The sequence below is a fragment of the Monodelphis domestica genome, chromosome 4, assembly GCF_027887165.1.
Source record: "Monodelphis domestica isolate mMonDom1 chromosome 4, mMonDom1.pri, whole genome shotgun sequence".
Classification (NCBI taxonomy): Eukaryota; Metazoa; Chordata; class Mammalia; order Didelphimorphia; family Didelphidae; genus Monodelphis; species Monodelphis domestica.
In genome coordinates, this window is record NC_077230.1 from 302,431,506 (window position 1) to 302,440,450 (window position 8,945).

The 8,945-nt window shown below is 43.4% G+C and overlaps 1 protein-coding gene across 5 annotated transcripts; it reads right to left on the bottom strand.

Annotated features, from left to right (window-relative positions):
- Positions 1-213: 213 nt before the first annotated feature.
- On the bottom strand, positions 214-6,200 carry HMGB1 (high mobility group box 1). Of its 5 annotated transcripts, none has more exons than XM_001367257.5 (5): positions 6,026-6,200; positions 3,219-3,382; positions 2,754-2,899; positions 1,957-2,131; positions 214-855 (listed from the first exon to the last, which is right to left on the bottom strand). In XM_001367257.5, the coding sequence occupies exons 2-5, from the start codon at positions 3,366-3,368 to the stop codon at positions 676-678; spliced, it is 651 nt and encodes a 216-aa protein (XP_001367294.1). In that variant the 5' UTR covers positions 3,369-3,382; positions 6,026-6,200; the 3' UTR covers positions 214-675. The 5 variants fall into 5 exon arrangements, with proteins under 5 accessions (XP_001367294.1, XP_016277351.1, XP_056650714.1 ...); XM_016421865.2 differs by having other exon boundaries at positions 6,070-6,196; XM_056794736.1 differs by having other exon boundaries at positions 5,916-6,142.
- Positions 6,201-8,945: the final 2,745 nt, after the last annotated feature.

Below are 8,945 nucleotides of genomic sequence, written 5' to 3' on the forward strand. Positions count from 1 at the left end.
AAAATAATTTCTATACAAGTTTTATTACCCCATCAATATTATGCAGGGCATGTAGATCAAAGCTTTTTTTTTTTAAAAAATCAACTAAATATACGAAAAGATGAAAACTGTAATAATTCATGTGATCCCAAATGGGCATACAAAAAGCAAAGACGAGCTTCCCCTCAAAAAGAAGTTATGATTTAAGGGCACCTATGAAAAGGACAACGATACTAATAAAAAAAATTGTATTTACTTAGAAGCATTCAGAATGTCAACAAAACAGCTGCAACTTTTTTTTTTTTTGCAATTACAGAGTGGTATTCAGTTAACAGAACAACAATTATTTCATATGCTGCATCAAAGACAACTGAAGATGAAAATGAACTACATCCCCATATATAACTAATTTGTGCTGTGCACCAACAAGAACCTGCTTTAAATTTCCATGCCAATTTACAACCCCCATACTGTACCAGGCAAGGTTAGTGGCTATTGAAAATACCACTAAAGGACAGGGCTATCTAAAGACACATTCGGTAGTGTGTTAACTATACAAAAAAAGACACTGTACAGTTTAAAAACAAATCTTACACAGCCTTACATTTCAAATTTTTTTTTTCTTTAAAAGGAGTGAGTTGTGTACAGGGGGGTTAAATGCTTTATAGACAAGAAAAAAACTGCTCTAGAACAAACTTATTCATCGTCATCATCATCTTCCTCTTCCTCCTCCTCATCTTCTTCATCATCATCCTCATCTTCTTCATCTTCCTCATCTTCTTCCTCCTCCTTCTTTTTCTTGCTCTTCTCAGCTTTGACAACGCCTCCCTTTTTACCCACATCAGGTTTTCCTTTAGCTCGGTATGCAGCAATATCCTGAAAAGTGTATGGGTATAGTGGAAATGAAAGAAATGGGAGGGAAAAGAAAAGATTTATATCCATTAAAGAAAATTTATTGGACTTATAAGTTAGGCACCTGCAGTTCCAATGCAACACTATAAATAACTAAATCCTCAAGAAATGAATGCAAAAAAAACCACCATGAGATAATTATAATTAGCCATCCACAACCTATCAGAATGACATGGTCTTAATATTTGCAATTGCTATGCCTCAGTGAAGTGCAATTATGTACAGCATTCCAACTGTAGTTTTTTAAAAACAAGAAATGCACAGGGACTTTGATTAAAGGGTAGACACTGCCACCTTCTGAATGCAAAAAAATTACTCTTCTGGTCTCTAACTCCAAGACCCTAATCTGCAGAACTAGATCACTCAAAAGTTTTAAGAGATCTTTTAAGACAAATACCTTAATGTCAAACAGGTGAAATAAGATTCTAGAATGAAAAATATTTCCTTTAACATGAAAAAAAAAAAGATGGGAGGAAAAAACCTTCAGGTAACAATATAATTTCAAGTGTTTCAGATCTGATTTTAAACAGTCATGTTTTTCTTTAACATCATGATGGCATTGACTATACTGCAAGAGTTTATAGAACAAAAAGAGTAATAAAGCTAGGCTTAAAGGACCTATGGAAAAAGAATGAGCAACGAACCAAAAAAGGGAGGGAAAGGAGTTTTAGGTTATATTCATGAGAAGGAACAACTTTCTAAATTTCAATTACTTCTCAAGTTAAAAAAAAAAGAGCTCAATTAAAATGTTAGGAAACCACAGCACATTGTCAATATAGGGATTGACAAACTGAACTCTAGATACTTGATTATTCTAGGCTTAATATTTCAAGTAACCAAATCCAGAAATTAAATTTCTAATATAATTCTCAAGGAAACCTGGTATTGGCAAGAAATGTTTGCTCTAAACAAACAGAAAACTGGATACTAAAAAAGAATTCACTTTTGAGTTCATTTGGAGAGCAATTTAACTGATGTGACTGAATATGTAACATTTTCATTATCTACATTTACTTTATTATACCAGGAAAATTGCTCCTAGTACTTTATACTTTAACTCATTACCTTTTCATACTTTTCCTTCAGTTTAGCTGCCTTCTTTTCATAAGGTTGTTTGTCATCTGCAGCAGTATTATTCCACATTTCTCCCAATTTTTTGGCCACATCTCCAATAGAAAGACCAGGATGCTCCCCTTTGATTTTTGGACGATACTCAGAACAGAATAAGAAAAATGCCGAACTGAAAAGAAAAGTTCAATTTTAAAATGAGAAATTAAAAAATTTAAAGTTTTTTTCCTCTATTCATAATCAAGCAAGAATGGGAAACCAATTGTGCTGCCAATTGGCCTTCATAATCAAAGTTGTGCCCAGTGTTAATTGTGACAACTCTGAAGAGAAAGACCAGGGCTTTCTGATTTCTATAACCTGGAGTCTATTACATTTACTACACTATGTGCTTGCTTAAGTCTATAAGCTAGAACCAATAAACTCTGGAAGGCCTTAACCCCTTCTTCCATGTTAAAACATTTTAAAAAAGAACCTCCTAAGTTCTGTTGGCTGATTTCTTGTGTTACCTAGAATTTCTTATAAGAGCAAGCATTTGGGGCACATTAAAGATTTAAATGAGTCAAGATTGTAAATACAGAAGTTCAATTGTGTTTATAAGCAAATTTTAAAAATCTGAACCCACAAAAATATGTAAAAGATAAAATAAAAATCTAAAGATGCCATGCAAACCACTTTTGGTTTAGAAATGTGGTTAACACCTTAAAACTTACAAAGTGTCTTAAAAGAGCAGAAGACCTGAAGGCACCAGGCAAAATTTTTCTTCCAAGGAGAAAAAAAAAGGAAGGAGTACTCACGGAGGCCTCTTCGGTGCATTGGGATCCTTAAACTTCTTTTTTGTTTCTCCTTTAGGTGGTATGTAGGTCTTCATTTCTCTTTCATAACGAACCTTATCAGCTTTTGCCATGTCCTCAAATTTTCCTTTCTCTTTAGCTGACATTGTCTATAAAATATATTAGGTTTAACCAAACAGAAATCAATAGCTTTCAAATCCTACTAAATTTACCCATAATTAACTATTAATAAAAGACCCAAACTTGTAGCACACTACTAAATAGATAAGACCCCTTTTCACCACAAAATACCCAAACTCGAAATCCCACTTATATACACATTAAAAAAAAATTCTTTTTAAAAATCTTAATTGCCATAAAATTGGTCTTTCTTTGTACCAGTCTGCCAAAGTGCCTATAACACTACAGGGAGGAATGGGTGACCTTTTGCATTTCAAAAATTTCTTAATTCACCAGTTGCCCCCTTACCTTCCACCTTTCTGAGCATTTTTTAGAAAATTCTGAGAAGTTCACAGAAGCATCTGGGTGCTTCTTCTTGTGTTCCTCCCGGCAGGTTTGCACAAAGAAGGCATATGAAGACATTTTCCCTCTCGGCTTCTTAGGATCACCTTTGCCCATTTTTGATTATTTTCCTTAAAAACAAACACAAGACAATCATCTAAAAATTTCAGTATCTTTTAAGAAAGTTAATAAAATCGTCAAAATCTGCTATGGGCCTATATATGGTCTTTTTGAAAAGGTCTGGCAGCCTATGAATGAATCTACATTAACACATGATGCTAAAATACATGGCTTTCTTAACTATTCAGAGAGGAATAAGTATGTGCTGTCCTAAGGGGATTCCATTCAGTCCACATAAAAAGTACCTAAACACTTTAGCTGTTGACAAAATGGAAGACTTAAAAAACAAACAGCTAAATAAAGTATTTTGAACATTCATTTATCTTATTTTTACTTTTGGGGATTTTAAGTTGTAAACAAATTGGCACACTCTTTAACAAAGTACAAATCGAAAATTTTGAAGATACTAAGATTGGAGTAAAGGGAACATAAGTAGGTATAGGAAGTTCATTGCCTACAGTCTCCAGTAGGTAGTTGAGGATTTCTCAACCCCTACTTTAAAAACACTGACTTCTCCCCTTTGTATTAAACTTTGCTCTGGGATGGGAGGAGTGGAACCACTTGTGCACACTGCACTAAGCTGGGGCATTCGTAGGGCTGCCCGTGGGCCTGTCGGCTTCATTTGCTTTCCCTTTGCCCAAGAGGCGGATTTCTGCTCTGACTAAACACGTCCGGTTTGAAGTTTCTTTGAGTAAACAAGGTTTAGGGGCTGACAAGAACCATTCCAGCCAGTAGTGCAGGTTAAAAAAAAAAAAAAAAAACTTTCCTCCTCCCATTTAAACTAGTGACTATAAATATCTTTTACAATTAATAAGGGAGGGAGAAAGCGCTCAAGACCAGGGCTTCTTTCCCGTCTTCCCGCCACTTTGCACTTGCCCCCCATGTCTCTTCTAAACTTTGCAGAAGTCCTGGGGAGGGTTGGGGGAGGGGGACTGGGCGGAGTAAATCAGAGATCAAAGAATCCTTTAACATCTAATTTCTTAGAGAAATAAGGGAATGGGGGGGGGCGCCCTTGGGCCACGTGTAGACCCCCCCCCCCGCAGGGAGGGTGACAGCGAACTTGGGCAGCGGGACCCTGTCGGAGGTGCAGGGCTCGAGCACACGCGGCGCGCTGCCACCACCGCGGCTCTGCTCAGCCCGGTCGCCGGCCCAGCCCCGGGCTCTCTCCGCGTGCGCAAGGCGGCCCGAGCAGGCCCCGGGCGGCTGCGGCGACTCTTTTTCCTCCAGCTCCTCCCCGCCCCCCCATTTTGTAAGAACCGTCCGTCGTGCGCCAGAGAGCAAAAGTCCCCACTCGAAATGGGGTCTGGCTCCGCCCGAAGCCCGCGCTTTAAGCGGGGGCGGGGAAAGGAGGGAGAGGTTGGGGGGAGGGGAGACGGCTCGGGCCGCGGGGTCCCGCGTGGCGCGTGAGGGTGCGTGTGTACCCGGCGGCGCGGCGCGCACGGAATGGCCGCTGTTCGTCTTCCTCGCCTGCGCCGCCGAGAGGGCGAGAGTGAGAGCGAGAATATGGCTCCTTCCCTTTGTGTGTGCGTGCGTGTGTGTGTGAGTGTGGGAGACTGAGAGTGAGAGAGGGAGGGGAAGGGAGGAAAGGGGAGGAGGGGAGTGGAGTGCGCGGTGCGCTCTGGCGCACACTCAGCCATTACAGGCAGGGGGAGGGGGAAAAGACGAGGGGGAGGGGGAGGAGCCAGGGGGTGGGTGGTGTGGGGGGGCGCGGCCCCTCCAGACCCACAGCTAGAACCTGGGGTGGGGGGGGGCGCCTTCGCACCCCGGGAAAGGGCGCCTACCCCTCCTTGCCAGAGCCGCCGCCCGCTTTCCCCCCCAAATCCCGCGCTTCCCGGGCCACCCCCGCACGGAAAACACGGGGCTGTGAAAAGGGAGGGGGGAGAAAAAAAAAAGTTGCCTCGGACCTGGTGCGCCCAGCCAGCTCCCCCTAGCTCTGGCTCTCGCCCGCCTTGTTTTCTCTCCAGCCAGCAGCGCCGAGCTGGAGTCAGCCATGTTACAGCGAGCGCAGCGGCGCCTCTCCCCCCTGCGCCGCGCCGCGCCCCGGGGAGAAGAGGGCGCGGGGAGGGGGATCCCCGCATCGCCGTCACCCCCCACCCCGCAACCGCCCTCATATCCCCCCCACCCAGCCCGGCCCAGCCCAGCCGAGCCCCGGCCGCCCCCGCCCCGCCAGGCTGGGAAGCTCGCTTGGCGGCGGCGTCTGGGGCTCTATCTGCAGCAATGGCTAATGCAATGCACTGTAAGCAGCTTAGGCTGAGCCTCCCGAGCCCCGCGCCCTCACTGCCTCGAGCGCGGTCTTCTCGTCCCGACCCCGCGCTCCGCGCACAGCGGCCACGAGCCCCCCCAACCAAAAAATGTATTAATCTTTTTAATTAAAAAAATTTTTTTCTTCGCTAGGATTAAAAAAAAAAACTCGTGGGGTTTGGGGTCCCCAGCAGCCTGAGGGGCTACGGGTCCGCGGGCTCCCGTCGCCGGGCAGGGTTCAAGCGCCCGGGAAAAAAGGCTCCCGTCCGTACGCAGTTCCCCCCACGATCCCCCCTCATTTGCCTTTGTGTGAATCCTGACCCGCCGGCTCCGGGCCGCGGGGATCTGGCTCCCGCGTGGGGTTCGGAGCTGCCCGGGGCGCTCTCCCCGCCGCGGCGCTGCCCCAGACTCACCCTCAGCGCCGCACAGAGTAGCCCAGTGCCCGTCCGGCTCTTACTTGCCCCGGCGCTGTCTCTATGGAGCTCAATGTACTGCAATGGCTGTGAGAGCGCGAGCCAGACGCAGCCTCCTCACTCTCTCCGTTCTGTAACATTACTCTCCAGGCAGCGCTGCTCCCATTGGCTACCGCCAACTCACCGCGCTTGCTCATTGGCGGGCTCCCTCCCATTGTCCTGACCAGAGCCCGTTTTCTATTGGCTCGTTCCGGAGACACGTCATCGAGGATTGAAACAGCGCGCAAATCTGAACCTCTATGTGTGCCGGGCAAAGAGGCTGAGGCGGGAGAGGCAGAGGCAGAGGCAGCAGCTGCTACGGGAAAGCAGAGCTCTATGGTGTGTGTGTGCATGTGTCTAACCCAAGCTAGCCCCACGCCGGAGTGGCCGCCGGAGCGAAAATGGCCTGGCTTTTCTGCAAGCACCTCCAACTCCTCAGGCAAGAGAGACACCCACAGGGCTCCCCCCCCTTCCCCACACTCACTCCCTTTCAAATAAGAGGCCTCAGGCTTTTTAGGGAACATTCTAATGTGAGGGCTAGGGTGTGGGATCGCCCCCTTGAGAATTAGGGGCACTGCTGTTGCAGACAGGGAAGGGCGGGCGACTGCTCGCCCCCTCCACTGTGCAGGGTTGCATTACACTTGAGTGTTCCATAAAGGCATGGCTTCTCTCCTGCCTGAAAGTGACATGATCCAGTAAGCCAGCATTTAAAACCCCCTTTTCTAGGCCCAGGTGCCCAAACTGGCGGTCACGCGGAGCAGCTGGAGTCCTGGTTCACCAAACACTGAGCAAGGCATTCAGTTTCACCTTTTCTCTGGGTTTGCTCGTGTTTCCCAGCATGTCTAGAATTTTTTTTTTTAATTTCAATACAAAGCAACGTCTTAACTTCCTGGAAATCAAATAATTATACCACGTAATTAAAGCACATCCACTTAGTTTTGATAAGGTATACTCACAGGTAGGAAATATTTATGAAGGCCTGCTAGAATTAGCAAATTGATTAAAGGCTACGTTTTTTAGCTGTTGGGCTATTTTATTTGACTTGGTGTGGATTACTGTTATAATCAAACGAATCCTTGTGATACTATCTTTCGCTCCCATCACACCACTTAGTCCATCCATGTAACTGCTCTAGGATTACAGTAGTTGTGGGTATATTGTTACCTGGAGGATTAGACCGGTGCAGAGAGTGCATATGCCCAAATCTACAGCCTGTGGTTCATTTAGCGTGCCAACCTGGTTAATATTTCTACCACACCAAAAAATCCTGAATAAAGTAGATTTCTGCTACAAGGAAAATCTAAGACCTCTAAATAGGAATGAGCTGTTATGACCAGGTTATAAAGAATATTCTGCTGTATCAGTCTTTTATAAAACTTAAGGTTTTTTTTTATCCCCTCTTCCTTGACTAGACCACACCTCTATTCAGTTAAAACAGACTTCCCCTTCCCCCATGTTATATTTACACACTTTAAAATTTGCTGAGCTTCACCTTACGTTCTGACCAAATATACAAATGTGTATGAATTAAAATTGTATTAAAACCAATTATTTGTATGCTTAGACTATAATAGCTTCTATCAGAAACACGTAATTAGCTAAATAATTTAAGTTTACTAACTTTTTTAAAGAAAGAGTAGATAATCTTTTCAGTGCCTATAAATTTACGATCTTTTAAAAACAGTGTTTAATTGACTATAGTGTAGTTTGGGGGTTAGAACCTACCATTTAAATATGAAAAAAAGACTAAAGTATAACAAAGCAACATATAACCTAATTAGTACAGTACTGAACTACCTTCTCAATGCCTTTAACTTTTTTACTTAATCCTCCCCCTTTCTCCTAGGAAATGAATTTTTGACACCATTTCAGTCTACTCATTTATTAATCTGTGTCCTATTTTACAAAATATTTGTGACTACATTTAAGGCACTTAAAATTTATATTCATGGTAGACATAGTTGTATCTTATATATAAAAATGACACTACTTATCTCCACTGTCCATTGGGTAGAAATTTTTACTTTTCTCTCAGCACTGATGGATTTGCCTTAACCCTGCCATAGAGTGATATCCTGGCCTGGTTAATAACAAACACTGTTAAAGGATTCAGCCTATGGGGGAAAAAGGCAAACCTGTCTGGCCCACTCAGGGATGGAACCTCAGCCACATAACAAAGGAATATTCAAATTATGTACTGAATAACCTTTAAATGGTGTGGAAACTTCCTTGGGTGCCATAAGATATTATGTCAATTTAATAGTTTCACAAGGGAAATTGTCTTGGGTGTACACTATTTGTGAAATTACTGGTGTTTTTTTCCCCGTCTCCATATTTTAAGTCTGTATGAAGTTATTTATGACTTGAATTCCTGATTATCCAAATTTCAAATTTTAAAAACCAAATGTGGTTCAGAATGTTAGGTTTGAGTCTGGAACACCTGGACAGTGAGTTTAAAGCACTCAACCTGGAGCCAGGAAGAACTGAGTTCAAGTCCAGTCTCAGACACTGCCTTGCTGTGTGACTCTTGGAAAGTCACTAAACTTCTGCCTTATTTTCTTCATCTGTAAAATGAGGACAATAATAGCACCAACCTCCCAACTCTGTTTTGAGGATAATGAAATATTTGTAAGGATTTTGAAAACTTTAAAACTACTATGCAAATCCAAGTTGTTATTACTAAAATTCTACCCCTAACACTTACTATCTTTGTGACTCTGGGCAAGTCACTTAACCCTTGTATACCTAAAGCAACTTCTTAGGATATATCTATTTAACCACAGAAGCCTTTTCCCAAGCTGATAAAATTTATCCATATATCCTGACTTCCTTACTCCAGGCTAAACTTTCTATCTACTCTTCCTCCTAAGCAGTTGTTGTG